This window comes from Juglans microcarpa x Juglans regia, chromosome 1D (genome assembly GCF_004785595.1).
Source record: "Juglans microcarpa x Juglans regia isolate MS1-56 chromosome 1D, Jm3101_v1.0, whole genome shotgun sequence".
Lineage (NCBI taxonomy): Eukaryota > Viridiplantae > Streptophyta > Magnoliopsida > Fagales > Juglandaceae > Juglans > Juglans microcarpa x Juglans regia.
This window is the reverse complement of record NC_054594.1, coordinates 24,020,584-24,043,654: the sequence shown is the minus strand read 5'-3', so window position 1 is coordinate 24,043,654 and position 23,071 is coordinate 24,020,584. Positions and strand designations below refer to the sequence as shown.

The following is a 23,071-nucleotide window of genomic DNA, read 5'->3' as shown; positions in this document are numbered from 1 at the left end:
GGGGTTGCCACACATGTTTTGTGATGAATGATTCCTTTCTTATTGAAGAATTCTGTCATTTTGAATTTAAGGCCATTGTCACTTCTCAGAATTTTTATTTTTGTATGAAACTGTGTTTCAACTAAATTGTAAAAGGCTTCAATACATGATCTGGTGTGGGATTTATGTTTAAGCAGGTAGATCCAAGTACTCCTCGAAAAATCATCTATGATGGTGAGAAAGTATTTGGTTCCATCATAAGCTTCAACAGAATTGGGTCCCCAAATGTCACAATGTATGAGGTCAAAGGGGTTATTGCTTTTATGTGTACTAACAGGAAAAGGCAATTTGTGGTGTTTAGCAAGAGGACAAACTTGACATGGGTTGGTAACAGAAATTGTAGAAACATGCCTTTTAATAGATGGGTCTGCTATTACATGTAATTTAGAGATGGGAGTGTGACCCATTCTACAATGCCAAATATCAGAAACCTTATTGAATTTGTAGGAAGAAGTAGAAACAGAAATTGTCTTTTGTAAGGAAATTGAAAAATATTCAAAAAGAGCTAATGGGGAAACTGGTTCTGTGAGCAGGTGGTATAAGCCATTCTTCATCTCACCCATGCCAATCGTGGTCCATGTCAAAAGGTCCCGAAGAAAACAAATTTGTGAAAGAAATACAAAACAATAGGAAAGGGAAGATGTTAGCTGTTTAGCTGATATCAAATTGAAACTAAATGAAGGAACACAAAGGACATTGTGCAAAATTAATCTAGAAGTAATATGTACTGTGCCTATATGAGTTACTGGTGCAGATTGTCCATTGGGAAGTTTAACAACAAAAGAAACCTGAGATGTTATAGAAGAAAAATGTGAGGTGTTACAGATCATGTGATCTGTAGCACCCGTGTCTATTGTCCAAGAGAGATGTGTGCTTGTGTTATCTAATGGAATGAAAGAAGTGAAAGAATAATGATTACCATTCATGGTAGGTGAGGGGATACAATCTGTTTGGACAGTATTAATAGAGTAATTAGCAATTGAGGCTTCCTTTGTCTGCAATAAAGAAATGAGTTGATGGTATTGGTCTTTGGTAAAGGTGGGAGAGTCATGAGGTTGTGTTGTTGTATCCAGGATGGTCATATGAGCAGAATGTGTGGAATTTTGAGGGATCTTGCCATGGAATTTGTGCCCAAATGGGTAACCATGCAACTTATAGCACTTGTCTGCTATGTGCCCAGTCATATGGCAATGAGTGCAGAGGGGAGGCTTGGCATTGCCTGCTTTAAAACAAAGTTCCAGGGTATGACCTTGAATTTTGCAGTGAGTGCAAAATGGTCTTTCACATTTAATCTGCTGTGATGGCTTGGAAAAAGGTTTGTAATATGGCTGTTTGACAGCAAAAGCCATGGAATCTGGTGAAGGGAGATTGTTAAGCATAGTATGCTGCATTTCTTGCTGTTGTATCATGGAGAATATTTTGTTTATGGAAGGTAATGGGTCAAGAAGCATGATCTGGTCACGGGTAGTATTGTGTGAGTCATTGAGACCCATAAGAAATTGGATAACACAATCCCTTTCATAGCGATTGAAAAGGATAGTGAGTTTTCCACAGGTACAGTCAGGCAGAGGGTCACATAGGAGAAGTTCATCCCAAATTGTTTTGAGTTTACCATAATAAATGCTTACTGAATCCGAATCTTGTTGTAAACCTGTGAGAGCTTTCTTAAGCTGAAAAATTCGATGCCCATTTTGTTGGGTGAATCTTTCTTTGAGCTCACACCAGATCTGTTTTGCATCATCCACTAAGGCAATGCTGGACTTGAGGCTTAAATTTATGGAATTGTGAATCCAGGAAACAACAAGATCATTGCATCTCTCCCAAGAAATATAAAGAGGGTCTGTAGGGTCTTGAGGTTTGGTTAAGCTTCCATTGATGAAGCCTATTTTGTTTTTGGCTCGAAGAGCTCGACACATAGCTCTTGACCAGGTAATGTAATTCTCATTGTTGAGAAGGTCAGGGACCAAAGGGAGAGAAGGGCTGTCTCCATGGTCAAGGCGATATGGGTTTGTGATGTTATTGAAATCCAGAAAGGGGGACTGGGGAGGTTCAATAGTCATTGCAGAATATGTTTACGCAATGACTCTTGATACCATGTAAGAATAAGAAGAATAGAAGAAAATAGAATGAAAGGACAGAGAATAAAGAAAGAGTAGTGCTCTGGAATTGTATTGTGTCGTCTCTCATACCTTTACAGAGTGCTGCATGCAGCTTTATACCAAAAGAGGAAAACAGAATCCTAACAAACTATCAGAATAGAGCAATTACAATGAATTTGTACAGCAACGTAGCAACCTTGGAATTTATATAAAAATACATGATACATCAACTAAATGAGGGTCCATATGGTAAATAAACTAAAGAATTATGACATGTGTTTTGCACATTTGATGAAGCCTGAGCTTGCATATCTGAACCATTGGTTTGTCCATGAGCAGCATCCTCTGCATGATCTGGATCTTGAGTAATCTGCTGTGTATGTTGCTCTAATATGAAGATTGCACAAATGCATGGATCATTTCCCTTATTTAATTTATTCCCACATTAATAATGAACAAAGGAAAAAGAAAAACAAGAAGAAAAGGCTAAGGAATATTGATGATAATGCAGGTCGAAAAATGGCTATATAATTAACTTCATTACTCAATGCCATGCAGCCATGTCAACTCCGGGCGATGCTCATAGTCAATACACACGTACGGTTTGCCTAAAAAGCAAGAACGCATCCAGAAACCTCTCCCGTGCCCCGTAAAACCCCCTTGGAATTACACCGATTGGGGCAAAAAGTGAACAACCCACAAGAGTAGTGTAGAAGGAAACGCCGCACCTGCGCAGCCCCTAAAACCAAAAGTACCAGACCGTGTTTCTTTATTTTTCTTTTTTAGTGATGAATAAAATGAAAGAAAGGAAAATAATGAATGAGAAGCTAGTCATGATGTCCACAAATATACCAGCACAAACGCATCGTGGCACAGCGGCGGAGAACGTAAATCCTGGCTCGTTGTTCCTTAACCAAGGAGGAGCACTTTCTTGTAAAGCAATGTGCCTTTCTCTTGGAAGCTGGGGTTCTAGCCATGGTCCTGTTGCTTAACTGAAGCTCAACCATGGCTGATAAGTTTATATGGAAATGAAAGCTCTGAAAATAAACTCAGAAAGCTCAGCAACCAGCTTCGGGAAAAAATCTGAATGTGGGGAAGGTGGGGTGTAGAATATTTATACGGTCTCCGATACAATTCATGTAAAGATTAGCTGGCTTTAGAAATGGGCCGGGGGCGATGAACTTGGTCAGCAATAAATTAATTGTATGTCATTTAAATTCGTAAGCCTAAACGTAGTTTACTGAAAAAGAGAAAAGGTTGGCTATGGCTTGCTTTCGAAGTGAGGGGTGTACTTGATCGGTTGGAAATTAAAAACAAGGCAAGTTCGTGGAAAGTGGAAGTGGAAGATTATTCCACGCCATGTATTTAACTTTTTTTTTTAATTTTTATTTTAGTGATTATTAGTATATTGATATATTTTTTATTTTTTAAAAATATTTAAAGATGTTAAAAAAATGTTAAAATAAAAAATAAAAAAAATATATGAATTTTGCCTAAGCGACACTCCCAACGGTCACTACTGGATGGCAGCCTAGGATCACTCTAAAACTAAAGCAATTTCATTTCAACTTCGTTTTTCCATTATAGTTTTGAATCTATGAATAGTAGTGAAATAATTTGTGAATAATATTGAAATAGTTTGAATTAAGATATTTTATTGAGTTTTACTTTACATGGGAGGAATAGAGAAAAAGTTGAATAAAAATGTTATAAAGTAAAAATATTTTTATAATATTAATTTCTAATACTATTTTTGTTTTAGAATTTTGAAAAAATTGAATTATTTTTTTGTATTTTATTTAGAAATTTGAAAAATTTGTAATGATTAGATAATGACTAGAGGAATAAGTTGAAGATTTAAAATTGAAAAGTGTTTGTATTTGAAGTGATGTTTGGAAACAAAATTTTGAAATGAGATGAGAAGATTTGTATTCCGAAACAAAACTAGGACAAGCTTGGGGGGTGAGATGATATGAGAATTTTGTGAATAATAGTAAGATAGTTTATGAATAGTAATGAGATAAAAAAAAGTTGAATAAAATATTATAAAGTTATAATATTGTTATAATATAGCTTTTTAATATTATTTTTGTTTCGAGATTTGAAAAAATTGAATTATTTTTTATTTTTTATTTAAAAGTTTAAAAAAATCATAATGATTAGTTTGAAAAAATTGTAATGATTAGTTTGAAAATATTTGTATAAAGTGATGTTTGGAAATAAAATGAGATGAAATAAAATGAGAATTTTTTAATGGAAACTTTTTCCAAACAAGTCGATTTTACAATGGTGCACAGGACATTATCTCCACGTTTTCGGAATTTGATTTCAAGAGTGTAAGAAGCTTTATCGAAAGATTGTAGCCTATTTTGTCTCATTTGTTTTCACAACGTCTCCTCTAAACTTATCTCATCTAATCATTATAATTTTCTCTAATTTCCTCACAAAATAGAATAAACAATTCAACTTTTTCAAATCTCAAAACAAAAATAATATTAAAAATATATATTCTAATAATATTTTATTCAACTTTTAATTGTAATCTCAACTCATCTCATTTCATCTGTGAAAACAAACAAAGTCTTAAAACATCAGCATCTTTTTGACCCAATAATTGGTTCATAAACAAGAAGGTTAGGACCTGCAACTTTACAAAGTAGATATGGTAATATCCTATGATAGATTAGAAGAAGAAGAAGAATAGAGTGGAACAATTAAAAATTTTGGAGGCATTTGGTTTCTCGGCTCAAATGGACGTAGTTGGTCTTGAATTGCATTCCCTGACCTTATCTGTTAAAAACTTTGGAGGCCTTTGAAACACATGATACAGGGATTTGCTCAGTTTGAATATGAAAAACATATCATCTCATCTCATTTTATCTCATCTAATCATTACAATTTTTTTAAGTTCTTATACAAAATACAATAAACAGTTCAACTTTTTCAAATTCTAAAATAATAATAATATCAAAAAAATAATATTCTAACAATATTTTATTTAATTTTCAATGTTCATCTCAACTCACTATACAAACCTCTTTACTAAGATAAGGTGGTCCGGCCTTCGTTATCCTACGTTCTACTCATCCTAATAGAAGAGGTACGGAGAAGAAATTTAAACTGTGTTCTTCACCAGTTCCCAGGCTTCTTCATGAAAAAAGCTATGGTCCTTAATAACGCGATTGGTTTGAAGGAAGCCTCATTCCCTTGGCACTTCTCCGAACACTAGTAGACTATTGTCCTTTATCCTCTCTATGAAAAGTTACTTCTACAATGAGTTGTTCCTTCTGTAAGCTGAGACTTGATAATTTACTCCGCTTTAAAAAAAATACAAAGGTTACGATTGGACGAAGTAATGAATCTAACCCATAGACAAGTTTACTCCTTTTCTTTTCTAACAAGGACTAAGGATCCATTTTCCGGATTGAATCTTATCCATTGCATCCCGCTGAAACAAGGTAAGGTACATAAGGTCAAGTATACAGGCTCAACCAAATGTGTATGCTTTCTCCTTGATTGCATTGTATTTCACATATTTTTTAAGAATAAATTATGTAGACTTGAATCAATATAGGTATCATGCATACAAGTAAAACTAAGAAAACAAGATTCTCTATGCAGAAAAGATTCAGTATCAGACAGCCTATATATGTTATAATGGCATATTGTCCCCTGACAGCAGAAAATATATCCTTCATGTGGGTATATCATTGATCCACAAGCCAAAACTATTATTCTTTGAATAATCCTCAAGAACCATGGCAAAGTTTACCCCGCAAAGGTTTTCTGTCAAAAAAGACATGCTTGAGGCAACCTTCTTTGCCCCCGAGCAACGAGCAACTCATAATCCTGCATGTATAGATGAGGACTAAGTAGAACATACAAGAAAATTTGAAAACTCAAAATGGGTTTGTCTGTTTCCTTCTATATCTATTTATCCTTATTATTTTTTTAACAATTAGTAGGAGGACTCTGAGGCATTACTGTGAAAATAATGTTTAAGCAGAAGTTTTTAACATTTTAGGGGACTCAGTAGGAGCCAGAGAACCCCTTGCCATGCTCTAATCCATCTGAGCACTATGCTACAACAGCTTTTGCATCAAAAAACTCATTGAGTAACTTGACCTTATAACAAATATAATCTTCCCTTGTGCTATAATATGTGCAGTTTTATGGGATAATAGACACAACACAAAGGAAGAGACACCTTTTTGAGTTACCAAGAAATTGAAATACACACACACACACACATATACATATACCAAGTAAAAAATGAAACTCTTCATGGAGTGAAATTCCTGATTTGAACATGTAAATGGAAAAACGATGTTTCCAATTCATCAAAATCAGAAGCTTTTCTACATATATATGATCCGCTAGGGTTATGGAACAAGTGTACTGTTGAATAATAAACTTAAATAAAGTTGTTTTTAGTATATTCATGAACTAAAGTCCAAGTTCATCTTGAAAGAAGTAATTCATGTATTTAGAGATTCACGTATTTGGAGATTCATGTATTTGGGGTATTCATGTACTTGGGTATTTGTGTACTAGGGAAGTTCATGTATTAGAGTAAATGCTAGGTGAATCTACAAGCCTATAAATACCCATGTATGCATTGGCATAAAGCAAGCCACTTGAGAAGTAATTCATATAGAAAATTTCAAAAATAGTCTCTCCTCTCTCCCTCTAGAATAGAATATCAGTTTTTCTTCTCCAACAAACTGGTATCAGAGAACCAGTCTTTTCTAGATCCTGAAGATGGCCAACTCGACGTTTCCGTTTCAATTTCCGCATTTGACAAAGGAGAATTATGAGAATTGGTGCATTCGAATGAGGGATTTGCTTGGATCTCAAGACGCATGGGAGATCGTAGAGAAAGGCTATGAGGAGCCTAGAGATGAAGCTTCGCTGAGTCCTAATCAAAAGGAGGCTTTGCAAAAGTTGCGGAAGAAGGACCAACAAGCTTTCATGCTCATCCATTAATGTTTGGATGAAGCAATGTTCGAGAAAGTGGCCAATGCCACTACTTCCAAGCAAGCATGGGAGATCTTACAAAACTCCTATCAAGGAGTTGATAAAGTGAAGAAGGTGCCGCTCCAAACGCTACGAGGTGAGTTCAAAGTCCTCTGTATGCAAGAATCTGAGACGATTGCAGATTATTTTTCAAAATTGTTGGCCATTGTGAATCAAATGAGGAGATATGGAGAAATGCTGGAAGATGTTCGGGTGGTTGAGAAAATTCTTCGCTCGTTGCATTCAAAGTTCGATTATATTGTGGTGGCTATCGAAGAGTCAAAAGACTTGGAGACGATGACGGTTGATCAACTCGTGGGATCTCTTCAAGCTAATGAAGAGAGACTCAAGAAGAAGAAGGAAGAACCTATTGAGCAGGTTCTCGCCACAAAGCGCTCTGTAAAAGAGAAGGAAGGAGAGCATGATAGAAGTCAACGAGGAAGAGGGCGCGGACATGGACAAGGAAGAGGAAAAAGACGACGAGGACGAGGAAGAGGCGGACAAAGCAATCAAAACGCCAACCATGAAGAGAGAGGTTAATCCTCAAGAGGTCGTGGAAGAGGAAATTACTCAAGGCAGAATGAGAGACAATATGACAAGTCCAAAATCAAATCCTACAATTGTCAAAAGTATGGCCACTATGCTTCAGAATGTTGGAGTTCTCCTTATAATGCTGAAGAGAAGGCGAATCTCATTGAAAATGAGGAAGCGGAGCCCACTTTGCTACTAGCCTACAAAGGAGAAGAAACTAGCAAATCGAATTTGTGGTATCTTGATAATGCTGCAAGCAATCCTATGTGCAGAGACAAATCGGTAAGCGGGAATGTCACTTTTGGAGATTTGTCAAAAGTTCCCATCAAAGGGAAAGGTACGATTCTAATTCGGTTAAAAAATGGGAGCCATCAATTTATGTCAAATGTTTATTATGTTCCAAGTATATTTTGAGTTTGGGGCAACTCTTGGAAAAGGACTATGAGATTGAAATAAAAAATCGTAGTCTTTTTCTAAGAGATGACAAGAAGAATTTAATTGCTAAAGTGTCCATGACAAGCAACATGATGTTTTTGCTTGATATTCAAACTGATGTGGCTAAGTGCCTCAAAGCTTGTGTGAAAGATACATCTTGGCTTTGGCATTTGAGGCTTGGGCATGTGAATTTTGGTGGATTGAAGTTGTTGGCTCAAAAGGAGATGGTGAAAGGCTTGCCGCCTATTGATCAATCTGATCAACTTTGCGAAGGGTGTCTTGTTGGCAAACAATTCCGGAAGAGCTTTCCAAAAGAATCAGTTACAAGAGCAAGTGAGCCACTCCAACTTATTCATACCGATGTTTGTGGACCGATCAAGCTTTCTTCATTTGGTAAAAATCGATACTTCCTCCTTTTTATTGATGACTTCAGTAGAAAAACATGAGTATATTTTTTGAAAGAAAAATCTGAAGTGTTTGGTGTTTTCAAAAAATTCAAAACACCTGTTGAGAAACAAAGTGGCCATGAGATTAAGGCTTTGAGATCAGATAGAGGGGGTGAGTTTACATCTAATGAATTTAATGAGTTTTGTGAAGCACATGGGATTCGTCAGGCTTTGACGGTTCCGAGATCACCTCAACAAAATGGGGTGGTTGAAAGAAAGAACAGAACAATTCTCAATATGGCTCGAAGCATGTTGAAGACGAAGATGATGCCTAAAGATTTTTGGGCGGAAGCGGTTGATTGTGTTGTTTACTTATCAAACAGTTGTCCTACAAAAAGTGTAGAGAACTCAACTCCCCAAGAAGCATGGAGTGGAAGAAAGCCAAGTGTTTCCCATTTGAGAGTTTTTGGAAGTATTGGCTATGTACATGTGCCCGATCAAGAAAGATCCAAGCTTGATGATAAAAGCAAGAAGCACATCTTCATCGGCTATGATCAAAGATCCAAAGGCTACAAGCTTTATAATCCAAGCACTAAGAAGATGGTCATTAGTAGAGATGTGAAATTTGACGAAGAAGGTTCGTGGGATTGGAGTGATCAAGAAAATGAAAGATATGATTTCTTTCCATTCCCTGAAGATGAAGATCAAGGAAATGATGTACAAGAACTCACGACACCTCCTCAATCACCAATAATTCCTATTACTCCTTCATCATCTTCTTATGAAGGAAGTTCTAGTGAAAGGCAACCCCGAATGAGAAGTCTCCAAGATCTTTATGAGGTAACAGAGAATTTAAGTGATGATCTAACTCTTTTTTGTCACTTTGCCGATTGTGAACCAATAGGTTTTGAAGAAGCGGTACAAGAGAAAAGGGGGAGAATTGCCATGGATGAGGAGATCAAATCAATCAAGAAGAATGATACTTGGGAATTGGCGATTTTACCAGAGGGACAAAAGCCCATTGGTGTGAAGTAGGTTTTCAAAGTAAAGAAGAATGCAAATGGAGAAGTAGAAAGATTCAACGCGAGATTGGTGGCCAAGGGATATAGCCAACGTCCCGGTATTGATTATGGAGAAGTCTTTGCCCCCGTTGCACGATTAGAGACGATCCGGATGATTATTTCTCTTGCAGCTCAAAAGAAGTGGAGCATTTATCAAATGGATGTCAAATCAGCTTTCCTGAATGGAATCCTTGAGGAAGAAGTTTATGTAGAGCAACCTTTGGGTTATGTGGTCAAAGGGCAAGAAGATAAAGTGTTGAAGTTAAAGAAAGCCTTGTACGGCTTAAAACAAGCGCCAAGGGCATGGAATAGTCAAATTGACAAATATTTCCAAGAGAATGGATTCACCAAGTGCCCGCATGAATATGCTCTCTATGCTAAGGTGCGTGAAAATGGAGACATTTTGCTTGTTTGCATATATGTTGATGATGTAATTTTTACTGGAAGCAATTCAAGCATGTTTGGAGAATTTAAGAAAGCTATGACGAGAGAATTTGAAATGACTGATATTGGTCTCATGTCTTATTATCTTGGCATTGAGATCAAACAAATGGAGGAAAGAATTTTTATCTCTCAAGAAGGTTTTGCAAGGGAAATTCTCAATAGATTCAAGATGAAAGATTGTCAATCCATGAGCACCCCAATTGAATGTGGAGTGAAATTGTCCAAGCATGAAGATGGAGAGAAGGTAGACCCCACAATATTCAAGAGTCTTGTTGGAAGTTTGAGATACTTAACTTGCACAAGACCTGATATACTTTATGGAGTTGGACTTGTTAGCCGATATATGGAGTCACCAAGTACAATGCATTTCAAAGCGGCTAAGAGAATTTTACGTTATCTAAAAGGTACTATTGATTACGGTCTTCTTTATTCATTTTCTAATGAATTTAAGCTTGTGGGGTATAGTGATAGTGATTGGGCCGGAGACTTAGATGACCGAAAGAGCACTACCGGTTTTGTGTTTTACTTGGGAAATATGGCATTTTCTTGGAGTTCTAAGAAGCAACTAATTGTAACGCTCTCCACATGTGAAGCTGAATATGTTGCTGCGACATCTTATGTTTGTCATGCAATTTGGCTGAGAAGGTTATTGAAGGAGCTAGTTATGCCACAAGAGGAAGCCACAGAGATTTTTGTTGATAACAAGTCGACACTTGCATTGGCGAAAAATCCGGTCTTTCATGATAGAAGCAAGCATATTGATACAAGATTTCATTTTCTTTGAGAATGCATTGTCAAGAATGAAGTACAAGTCAAATTTGTGAAGACCCATGATCAAGTTGTAGATATTTTTACGAAACCTCTCAAATATGATACTTTTAACAAGTTGTGAATGCTACTCGGAGTTACCAAGAATTAAGTTTAAAGCCGGGTGTTGAATAATAAACTTAAATAAAGTTGTTTTTAGTATATTCATGAACTAAAGTCCAGGTTCATCTTGAAAGAAGTAATTCATGTAGTTGGAAATTCATGTATTTGGAGTATTCATATGCTTGGGTATTTGTGTACTAGGGAAGTTCATGTATTAGAGTAAATGCTAGGTGAATCTACAAGCCTATAAATACCCATGTATGCATTGGCACAAAGCAAGCCACTTGAGAAGTAATTCACATAGAAAATTTCAGAAATAGTCTCTCCTCTCTCCCTCTAGAATAGAATATTAGTTTTTCTCCTCCAACATGTACATGTTAATTATCCATCACTTAATTCTATAATCCATGGAGGGAAATACTTTGGCAGAAGTTCTATCATAATTCACTAAAATCAACATTTCTCCAAGTAACAATATCGTATTAGCTTTCGCCATATTTATAATCAAATTACCTGTACAATAGCTTGAGCACAAAGCTTTCCTCACAGAACAACACCTTTGACTACATTAGGGAAATGGAGTAGCTTAAAGGTTGGAAACAATATTGCAACTGTAACACCCCGTATTTTAGTGTATTTTTACTGAAGGATTATTTTTTATTGTTCAAAAATTTATCCTCTTATTTTAAAATTGGTTGGATTTTTAGTAAGTTTATTTCTATGATTTTAATTTGGTGAAAATTATTTTTATGTGCTTTCCAAATATTTATTTATTGTTATGCATTTAAATTGCTTTTAATATTTAAATTAATTACCGTGGGATTTAATTATTTCAATTTGACTTTACCATTACGTTTAAATTATTTTATTTAACTTGTGGTTTTAAAATCGTTTCCGTTGGATCATTTTTGTGACCCAAGTTATGAGGATTGGACCTCATTTCTTTTCCCCTCTTTTTCTTTCCTCTCCTTTTCTTTTCCTCCCTTTTTTCTTTTTCTCCTTATTTTCCTTCCGTTTCTTCTCTCCTGCGCGATCTCTCTCTCTCCTCTCCTCCGCCCGTTTCTAACGTCCCCTCCCAGCGCCGCTGTCCGTCGGCGGTGGTCGACACCGCCCGGTCCCTTGCATTCCCCTGCCGCCGGCCGTCCTACCCCACCAATATCACCTCCGTTCGTACCGCCGTTAGCCCCCACGAAGCCCACGAAGCCGCGGCACTCTTTCCGCCGTTGTGCCGCCGTCGCACCGCCATTGGCCACCATCTTCCTACCACTTCATCCCCGACCTCTTGGCAACCCAATGGACTTAACCCCGGCTCCGATCCGTCACCGGTGAAACTCCACCATCTACATTTCCGATTTGGGCATTTTGGTCTTCTACCGCCCATTTCGCCGCCACCCACGGCAAACCACCACCAGCACTAGCTTCACCGACCTCCCTAGTCCCTAGGCCCTACCCTATCAATCTTGGGTTTTCGTTTGCCTCCGTTTGAAAGTTGGTATTTGTGACCCACGGCCACAGTGTATTTTACACTGTGGTGTTGCTCAAACGTCGCCTTTTTCAACTTCGTGATCTTTCGGAAATTGTTATATTGCACTGTAAGTATTTTCCTTAAAGAACTTTCGTGATTTAAATATATTTTTGCACTAACACATATTATCTGTAAATTGGTTTATTTTGCCGGACTGAGTCCAAGGAGTTTCGGGGGTCGGATGGATTGTGGACGGAGTTGTGTGTTTGTTTGCATTGTGAATTGTGGTTGTTGGTTGTTGGTTATGGCTTGTTCATGTACATCGCATATTGCATGCATGATCATGTTTGTAAAGAAAACTGGGTTTTCGCATGATTGCATACATGTTTATGTGTTTATTGGAATTGGATTCTCATGCGAGTAAAAGGAAAAGAAATTGTAGGGATGGTGGTAAGCAGGGATGGTGGTAGAGTCCCGCCTGCGATTCCCGCCTACGGTGCACGCAATAGGGATGGTGGTAAGCAGGGATGGTGGTTGTGTCCTGCCTGTGATTCCCGCCTACGGTGCACGCGGTAGGGATGGTGGTAAGTAGGGACGGTGGTAGAGTCCCTCCTGCGATTCCCGCCTACAGTGTCCGATAAATGGGTTGTTTGTGTGAACCATTTTCTGGGAAAATGTTTTAAGGATATTTTGGGCCGAAATGGAATTTTTGGCGTGTGTTGGAAATAATTATTTTTCTGGGAAAAATGGTATTTTATGACTAAATGTATTTTGTCGTATTGTTGGTTGCATTAATGTATTTTTATCTCGAGAGTTGTTTGGTTTATACTTACCTGTGGTACCATTTTATGGTATCGCAGTTTTTGATGCAGATGATGATGACGAGCCTTAGTTTGGCTCCGTTGGAGGAGTGATCTGGGATTGCTCCTGTTTAGTGAGTTATGTTTTTATCAATTTATGTATTTACCTTTTGTAAATTATTTTATGGATGACTGTATAACTGCTTTTTAAATCTTTACTGATGTTTGATTGTAAATAAATTCTGGTACTTAGTTGACTATCCGCTGCGTTATTTTATTTGTACACTGTTGCATGTACACACACTGGCACTTCGTTGGGATGTGTGACCGTGTTGTCATCATCCTGACGTCACGATTCCCTTGTTTTTGTACGTGGGAGTCGGGGCGTCACAGGTGGTATCAGAGCAGTTCGGCTCTGGGTAAAACTACATGTCCCATAGGTGTAGTACCAGAAAATTTCAAAATTTTGATTTGAAATTATTTTGTTGGGAGTATATTATTTTAATTTATTTTATTTATTTTATTGTACGTTAATTGTTTGTTTAATTATCTTATTTTTGTTATTTTAGTTTATTTAGTTATTTTATTATATGGCAGGCAATATTACTTGTTTCAATTATTTTCTTGTGTACTATTTCATTTGTTTTATTCCTTTTGTCTTATGATATTTTATTTTGTTGGTTTTATTTTATTTTATTTTATGTGATATTGTTGTATTTTAATTTATTTTACTATAATTATATTTTTAGTTTGTTTTAAGCTGATAGTGGGGTTAAGGGTTACGCTATGGCAGGAAAATGGTACGACCAAGAAGGCAAGCTAATGAGCCCGAGGATGAATTACTGAGGGGTGATGGAAATTATGCCATGGCAAGGGCGTTGAATAGGATGACAGAGTTTCTTCAGCAGAATTTTCGTCCACAGCAAGGAGAGCAGTACAGGGCGATGCAGGCCGGGTGCACCTATGAGCGCTTCTTAGCGCATAGGACCCCTGCTTTTTTCTGGTGAAGAGGATCCATTACGGGCTAGAAGGTGGATTCAAGATCTGGAAAGAACGTTTGAAGTCTGTGGATGCACTGAGGCCCAGAGGGTATTATATGGGAGCTATATGCTGCAAGGTGAAGCGGCAAATTGGTGGGAGACCAAGCGGTCACTCTTAGAGATGGAGTTGGGATCCTTGGCTGCTGTGTCTTGGCAGCGTTTTAAGAAAGAATTTGATGATCGATTCTTTCCTGTTTCGGTGAGACGGCAAATGGCTCGGGATTTCAATAATTTGGTTCAAGGAGACATGACTGTTAAGCAGTATGCAAGGAAATTTATGGAGCTTGGACGGTTCGCTCCTCACCTCATTGTTACGGAAGAGATGCGGGCTGAACGTTTCCAAGAAGGGTTGCGCCCTCAAATCCGCAGGCAGGTCGCACGCCTGGAAATCCAGAACTTTTAGAGGTTGGTCAATGTGGCCTCAATTGCTGAGCGAGAGCGAGGTGCTGTGGTAGGCTCCCCTCTGGATAAGAAGCGACTGAACGTTGATGGTGAAGGGAGCAGCTCCGGGTCGCCACAGAAGTTTGTGCAAAGGATCGGGGCCAGAGCGCAGGCAGCTTCCGGTATACGTATTGGGGGCCGAGCTCCAGTTTGTGGTAGATGTAATAGAGCCCACGAGGGCGAGTGTCGTCAGGGTTGGAACCAGTGCTTTGAGTGTGGTCAAACGGGGCACTTTGCTCGTGAGTGCCCTAATTGGACCCAAGGAAATCAGGGTGGTCATCGCGGTGGTAGGACTAATCAGAGGCAACTAGTTCAGGCTCGGGTGTATGCGGTGACTCCTGGTAGTGCTGGCGACGAGATTCTAGGGACTCAGGACGCTGGAGTTATGGCAGGTATGGGTCTAATCTTACATTTCGTAATGGATGCCATGTGTGGTTTATTCTTGGGTTTTGGAAAGTTATGCAAGCTGTACCCATGCCCGTTGGGTGTTGGAGGTTGTGTGATTTTCTTAAGAGTGTTCTGGTTGTATTGGGTATCCTGCTTTAGAGTGATGTTTGGCCCTACAAATTTCGAGGACGAAATTTTATTTTAAGGGGGGGAGGATGTAACACCCCGTATTTTAGTGTATTTTTACTGAAGGATTATTTTTGATTGTTCAAAAATTTATCCTCTTATTTTAAAATTGGTTGGATTTTTAGTAAGTTTATTTCTATGATTTTAATTTGGTGAAAATTATTTTTATGTGCTTTCCAAATATTTATTTATTGTTATGTATTTAAATTGCTTTTAATATTTAAATTAATTACCGTGGGATTTAATTATTTCAATTTGACTTTACCATTACGTTTAAATTATTTTATTTAACTTGTGGTTTTAAAATCGTTTCCGTTGGATCATTTTTGTGACCCAAGTTATGAGGATTGGACCTCATTTCTTTTCCCCTCTTTTTCTTTCCTCTCCTTTTCTTTTCCTCCCTTTTTTCTTTTTCTCCTTATTTTCCTTCCGTTTCTTCTCTCCTACGCGATCTCTCTCTCTCCTCTCCTCCGCCCGTTTCTAACGTCCCCTCCCAGCGCCGCTGTCCGTCGGCGGTGGTCGACACCGCCCGGTCCCTTGCATTCCCCTGCCGCCGGCCGTCGTACCCCACCAATATCAGCTCCGTTCGTGCCGCCGTTAGCCCCCACGAAGCCCACGAAGCCGCGGCACTCTTTCCGCCGTTGCGCCGCCGTCGCACCACCATTGGCCACCATCTTCCTACCACTTCATCCCCGACCTCTTGGCAACCCAATGGACCCAACCCCGACTCCGATCCGTCACCGGTGAAGCTCCACCATCTACATTTCCGATTTGGGCATTTTGGTCTTCTACCGCCCATTTCATCGCCACCCACGGCAAACCACCACCACCACAAGCTTCACCGACCTCCCTAGGCCCTACCCTATCAATCTTGGGTCTTCGTTTGCCTCCGTTTGAAAGTTGGTATTTGTGACCCACGGCCACAGTGTATTTTACACTGTGGGGTTGCTCAAAGGTCGCCTTTTTCAACTTCGTGATCCTTCGAAAATTGTTATATTGCACTGTAAGTATTTTCCTTAAAGAACTTTCGCGATTTAAATATATTTTTGCACTAACACATATTATCTATGAATTGGTTTGTTTTGCTGGACTGAGTCCGAGGAGTTTCGGGGGTCGGATGGATTGTGGACGGAGTTGTGTGTTTGTTTGCATTGTGAATTGTGGTTGTTGGTTGTTGGTTATGGCTTGTTCATGTACATCGCATATTGCATGCATGATCATGTTTGTAAAGAAAACTGGGTTTTCGCATGATTGCATACATGTTCATGTGTTTATTGGAATTGGATTCTCATGCGAGTAAAAGGAAAAGGAACTGTAGGGATGGTGGTAAGCAGGGATGGTGGTAGAGTCCCGCCTGCGATTCCCGCCTACGGTGCACGCGATAGGGATGGTGGTAAGCAGGGATGGTGGTTGTGTCTCGCCTGTGATTCCCGCCTACAGTGTCCGATAAATGGGTTGTTTGTGTGAACCATTTTCTGGAAAAATGTTTTACGGATATTTTGGGCCAAAATGGGATTTTTGGCGTGTGTTGGAAATAATCATTTTTCTGGGAAAAATGGTATTTTATGACTAAATGTATTTTGTCGTATTGTTGGTTGCATTAATGTATTTTTATCCCGAGAGTTGTTTGTTTTATACTTACCTGTGGTACCATTTTATGGTATCGCAGATTTTGATGCAGATGATGATGACGAGCCTTAGCTTGGCTCCGTTAGAGGAGTGATCTGGGATTGCTCCTGTTTAGTGAGTTATGTTTTTATCAATTTATGTATTTACCTTTTGTAAATTATTTTATGGATGACTGTATAACTGCTATTTAAATCTTTATTGATGTTTGATTGTAAATAAATTCTGGTACTTAGTTGACTATCCGCTGCGTTATTTTATTTGTACACTGTTGCATGTACACACACTGGCACTTCGTTGGGATGTGTGACCGTGTTGTCATCATCCTGACGTCACGATTCCCTTGTTTTTGTACGTGGGAGTTGGGGCATCACAGCAACTTAGACTACAGAATTCAATTCTCCAGATCAGTAATATATACATGCTATAATCATATAAAGGGTACTAAATAAATATCCATTATCTATTTTAGAGAATCCAAAAGACTCCAAGTTTCTGGTCATTTTGTCATACCTTTGTGTTTTACAATCTTTGCTTTGCTCTGATCTGTGGAAATTTCATCAGGAAAGAGTTTTGCGAGTTCCTTCATTGTAGCATCAATAATATCAGCATCACTGCGTGAAATCCATTCTTCTGCAGGCGCAAAAACTAATTCCAGCATGGATTCGTTTGGGTTGTAATATTCCTGCACAGCACAATCAATTGAAAAAGTGACAGAATTTCCATAATTAAAAGGAAGAAAATTGAATGAATCACTAACCCAACTGCATGCCTATATGTTCATACATTATAATTATTCCCAGATTATAATTAATAGAAGAAAGTCAAATTAATCAGTGACCCAACTGCCCTTATGTCAATAAAACAAAACCAATTGTCTCAGTGTACGCAAAATATTCTGTTATTTCCAATTTTCCCAAAAAATAAAATGTCTGATTTCTTCTTATTGTAAGAAGCAAGAATTCCGATTAATATCCCATAGATTGGTAAGGACGCAAGTTCAACAGTATGTTTTGAGTTGCATGAATACATTGGCATTTATGTCGGCTTAAGGACGTGACATAAAAATTCGAAAAAACTAAAGAATTAAATACCAGTTATTACCTTACATGTTACTATTGTGACATCTTATATGATAAGAATATGAGTAGGTGGTGTATGGAATTCCACATTGCTTGGAAATGAGATGTTATTGCTCTTTATAAGGTTCCAATGGAACTGATCCAATTGTATTATTAACTAGTCATTTTGGAATATAGGTCATGTGGTTTGGACTTCTATTAGAGCGTTACAAATGGTATTAGAGCCTATTTCAACCTAGCTACCATGGATTGGTCCTTTAAAAAAAATGCAAATGCAAAAGGGTAAAGATAACTTAAAATTTTAGTCTTCATCTTTTGTGTTTTTGAACTCCCTTTTGTTTTAGCCAGTATCCCTCACCTTTTAGTTTAACTTTTTTGGGTTTTTGTAAATTCCTATTTTTTTTTTTCAAGTTGTTATTAAACATTTAAACTTTTTTTTTATTAACTTATCTAGTTTTTTTAAAAAAATTATTTTATAATTCTTCTTAGATTTTTAGGACCAAAATCAAATTTTCTATTTCTTTTCTATCAAACTAATTAACAGAACGTTAATAGATTTAAAAAAAATATTTAACAGGATACCTAACGGAATGTGATACTAATTAATTTATACTTGTGGGTAACATTGGGGTATAATTTGTGGACCGAAGATATGCATAAAACTAAATATAATAAAATAATAATAATTAAATAAATGGGAAAAGGCTCTTCACGAGAATTGAGGGTTCTCTATATTTTTCGCTCTGCCCTGTACAAGTTCCCAGGATCGGAGTGTGGCTGAGCGATGTCAGTCAAGTTCGTACCATCAGCCAATTGATTACCTTTTCTTGTAGGCACCTTGCTTCATGGATAATCTTGAACCTTGGGGCCAGATATCGGGCCGAGGCCTAGTGGGCATGTGAAGTGGGGAAAATTCCCTTACAGATGCTATCAATAAAGCCATATGAGAATTATTCACAAACTGTTGTTTGTAGAGTTGGATTCGTCCTAAAAAACTGCTTTCATCCTTTCACAAAATTAATCAACATAGATAAGACACAAAAACACAATCCAGCGTCTTTTCCAGATGACACACCAGTTACTTGTTCAAAATAGCATAAAAAATACAAAATACAAAATAATCTTGTCTGAATCATTCCCAAGGATGTAGCAGATGCAGTGTGAAAGGAGACAGATTTAAGACGTAAAGTCAAAACAAAAATATAATAAAAAATATATATATTTTTTAAATTTTGTTTATTATAATAATAAAACAAATATAGAGAAAGGAGACAAAGCATTGTAGAGGAAAATCTCGTTTCAAAAAAATTAAATGTTATAGATATATCCAAAATTTGGTAGGGGGATACGACACGTGGGAGAGAAGAAAAGAGCAAAAGAAGGAACATTCGCGTTGTAACTATGACTAAAGTAAACACCGAACTTTATTCTCTTCTTTTTGCAAGAGGTGGGATCTGGTTTCTTTCATCTTCTCCTTACCGAGTGGAGTGTTACGGGCTTCTTCCTTACCACAGCAACAAGTAAAGTTGAAAACAAGAAACAGATAATCAATAACTGAATGAATCTTTACTCTCCAAGTAAGGAATCCAACCTTCACGTGTAGCAAAACTCTATATAATAATCTATTCTTTAGGCTTTTTTGATTAAAAAATATTAAAGTGCTGCACCAAACAACGGAGATCAATATCGGAGCAACAAATTAACAAGTACGTACATTCGTCTGTCTATGTATACTTACGTGTAATTAAGTTGTTATTCCATTTCCTGCCACTAGACCAAAAACCAAAATTCTCATATACTATGGACCAAGACCGACTACCATTATTTTCGGTCTGGTTTGGCTCGGACCAAACCGTTTGATCTAGTCAGTTTTCCAGTCCGGACCGAAAATCTTTCACCCCTAATCTAGAGTATCATTCCATACTCTAGTTTTTGTTCCTTGTTACAGCAGTCTAATGGAGAATTTGTTTACCTCCTGAAGCAAAGCTAAGTTATTGAGTGCCCGAACATTTGGGATGCACCATCTAGTGGTTGAGCATGGATCTTTGACTTGTAAATGAGAATAAGTGATGAAAAAACCCTTATGAACTAAGGAGTTCCTAAATCGAAAAGAACTTGAACCATCTCGAATAATTCATTGGCTTTCTTTATGAATTATGGGTAGAATTTACATATAGTCTTCCACGTTGGTGAATGGAAGACCTTGATAGCAAGGCACTCCCCTAATGCTTTAACACCTTCTATATTGGAATGGAAGAAAGAAACCTCAAGATAAAGGGATGCTTGATTTCTAGCTTTTGCACCTTTTATATTGGAATGGAAGAAATTAACAAGTATCCCTTAAAACACATACATTAATCCTATTAAAAAAGCATGTTTTTCATACATCTTCCTTAATGGCAGAAGATAAGCTAATGAAATCATCCAATCTAGTTTAGTGGAAAGCATAATTTGTCTTAGTTGTTACATGTTAGTGACCATTTGTATGCAAATACATGGAGTAGATAGTTGTACTATTTCTCTAGAATATGAGGGCTGCTCTCTATTCGTAGTAACAATTTAGTAGCTTGCATTTTTCTATTAGAAACTTTTGTTAAAATTATCGAGAAATTTTATGGTTTGTATTAGGAAAGGAGACTTGTACTACTACTTTACAAAATGAGCAGGAAGACACTGTCCAATCGTATAGATGAATTTGAGGGAAAGCATGCTGGGTTGAGTAGAAATGCTAATGAGTGTTGTATGTATAAAGTGCATGAGCAGTTACGTAACGTAAACGAGAAGGCTTACAAGCCTGTGTTGCTTGCCATCGGTCCTTACAACGATCAAAGCAAGGTTGGCCAAGGATTTATGGAAGAGCATAAATTGCGCTATCTACATCAAATGCTTAAAAGAACGAAAGGAAATGTAGAAACATATATTGCAACCTTGAAAGAATTGGAAGAAAGAGCTTATAATTGCTATGGAGAACACATTGGCCACACCCCAGATGAGTTTGTAGAAATGATGGTACTTGATGGGTGTTTCATTATTGAGTTGTTCCACACGTATAAAACAGGAGCTCTTTTAAATGACCCAATCTTTCAAATGAAGTGGGTGCTTTCTAGAATAGCTCGAGATCTACTGTTATTTGAAAATCAACTTCCATTCTTTATTCTGGATAAATTGTTCGGGATGAGTGAGAGTAACAACACACTACTTCATAACAGATCCAAAAAGTTAGGAGAACACGTTGTCGATGTGAAAGATGGAATTAGTGTTGAAAGTTCTACCTCCACAGCTCAGGTAATCCAAACACAACTTAAAGATCTTGCCCTCAATTTTTTCTCTGGCTTTCTACCATTTAAATGGAATGACGATGCATCAGGTTATAATTCAACCAAAAAGATTAAGCATCTACTTTGTTCGGTGCATGAAGCTCTCACCCCTTTGCTTCTAGAGATGGTATGTCAACGTTTAAAGGTCGGGTTCAGATTCAAGAACACAGAGTTTGAGCATCTCCTTGGTCTCATACATGCAACCATTGGTATTTCATTACTTGATACGGAAATAGCTCATGCGAGAGAATGTCAAGAGGCAGAGATATTTAAGCGCCTATTTGGTCTGATTCGTGAATGTATCATTCCATTACTTGCAAAAATGGAAAATATGAGGAAGGCAATTTTTTACACCAGTGAATTTCAGAAATCTGGATTCATAGTCAATATGGAAGAGATTGAAGATTGGACATCAATTCCATTTGGCTTAGAGTTTCAGAAGGCTGGAGTTGAATTCAATATGGCAAAGAAATTTAAGGATGATGGAGGTAAGATTTCGAACTGGTTAACAATACGTTATGCCACTGAACTTCAAGAGGCTGGAATTGAATTTCACAAGGCAAAGAAATTTCAAGATCTACTCGATCATCGAAATAGGAATGAAGACCAGAACTCAAAACCGTGTGAAACAGGGACGCAAATGGATGGAGTTGAATTAAAGGCAGTAGAGAAATTGAAGCGTCTACTTTGTCTCAACAAGATTGAAAACTGGAAGTCAGTACCTTACGGCAAAGAGCTTCACGAGGCTGGAGTCGAATTCAACAAGGCAAAGAAATTTAAGCGTCTACTTGCTCTTAGAGAAATTGAAGCCAGGAACATACATGGTGCTACAGAGCTTGCAAAGGCAGGAATCAAATTCAAGGCAAAGAAATCTGATGTGTTTTCCATAAAGTTCAACAATGGGCTAATGGAGATTTCACCTTTGAGCATAGAAGATCATACAGAGACTTACTTACGAAATCTAATTGCATATGAGCAATATTGTCATCAAGATAACGATGTGAATTACGTCTACAACTATGTGCACTTCATGGATCGTCTCATTAACACTCCAAAGGATGTTGAGTTACTCCGCCGAAAAGGAATTATCCATAATAATTTGGGTGATGATGAAGTTATTTCCACCATGGTTAATAAGCTTGGTCACCATGTCAGATTTTCAACCAATATTTATGCTAGAACTATCATGGATGTGAACGTGCATTGTCGTAGACGCTGTAATGTATGGATGGCAAATTTAAGGCACGATTATTTCAACAGTCCTTGGGCATGGATTTCATTTCTGGCTGCTTTCTTATTGCTTGCACTTACAGTCATACAAACCATATTTTCCATTATTCATTAAGTTTTTCGTGCAGTGTGTTAATCTTGATGTTTGTTCTCGTAGTGAAATGTAATAAATATTGAATAATAAGATTTTACAAATTAAGAGTGACTTATTATCTTTCTTTGAGTTATTTATATATGAATCATGTTTTATTGAATGAAATTGATTGGGACACGGCGAGTTCTCAGGCTAAAACACGAAATAGGCTAAGATGGATCATAAGATTGTCTGTGCATCCATTTTAGCCTAATATGTGTTTTAACTCATGCCCCTATCAGTGCAATTAATAGCACTGCTCTTGAATAACAATGTGGAATGAAATTTCTCATTGCTTTGGCAGTCGTACGACAAGGCTACGTATTATCTAGCAGTGTTATTCCTCACATCATTAGAAGACCACCATAGCGGCAAGGCTACGTATTATCATGAAATGTTATATATCATTTTTCTTGCCTTTTGAGATGCAAAATTACTTATAAAATTTATATACTCAATATTTGTTAATATGTTACTTTTGAT

General features: G+C 37.5%; 1 protein-coding gene and 2 long non-coding RNA genes across 3 annotated transcripts in view; 1 reads left to right on the top strand and 2 right to left on the bottom strand.

Moving 5' to 3' along the window:
• LOC121254602 (UPF0481 protein At3g47200-like) overlaps positions 1–22,628 on the top strand; it is a 66,411-nt gene extending 43,783 nt beyond the window's left edge. Inside the window, exon 4 of the mRNA XM_041154721.1 lies at positions 21,144–22,628. Within this exon, the coding sequence (XP_041010655.1) occupies positions 21,144–22,570 (1,427 nt within the window). The 3' untranslated portion in view covers positions 22,571–22,628. The remainder of the gene's footprint in view (positions 1–21,143) is intronic.
• On the bottom strand, positions 5,508–11,441 carry LOC121254628. The gene is made up of 2 exons (XR_005938678.1): positions 11,395–11,441; positions 5,508–5,987 (listed from the first exon to the last, which is right to left on the bottom strand). It is a non-coding gene; the product is annotated as an uncharacterized LOC121254628 (long non-coding RNA).
• On the bottom strand, positions 17,387–17,965 carry LOC121254620. The gene is made up of 2 exons (XR_005938675.1): positions 17,931–17,965; positions 17,387–17,511 (listed from the first exon to the last, which is right to left on the bottom strand). It is a non-coding gene; the product is annotated as an uncharacterized LOC121254620 (long non-coding RNA).
• Positions 22,629–23,071: the final 443 nt, after the last annotated feature.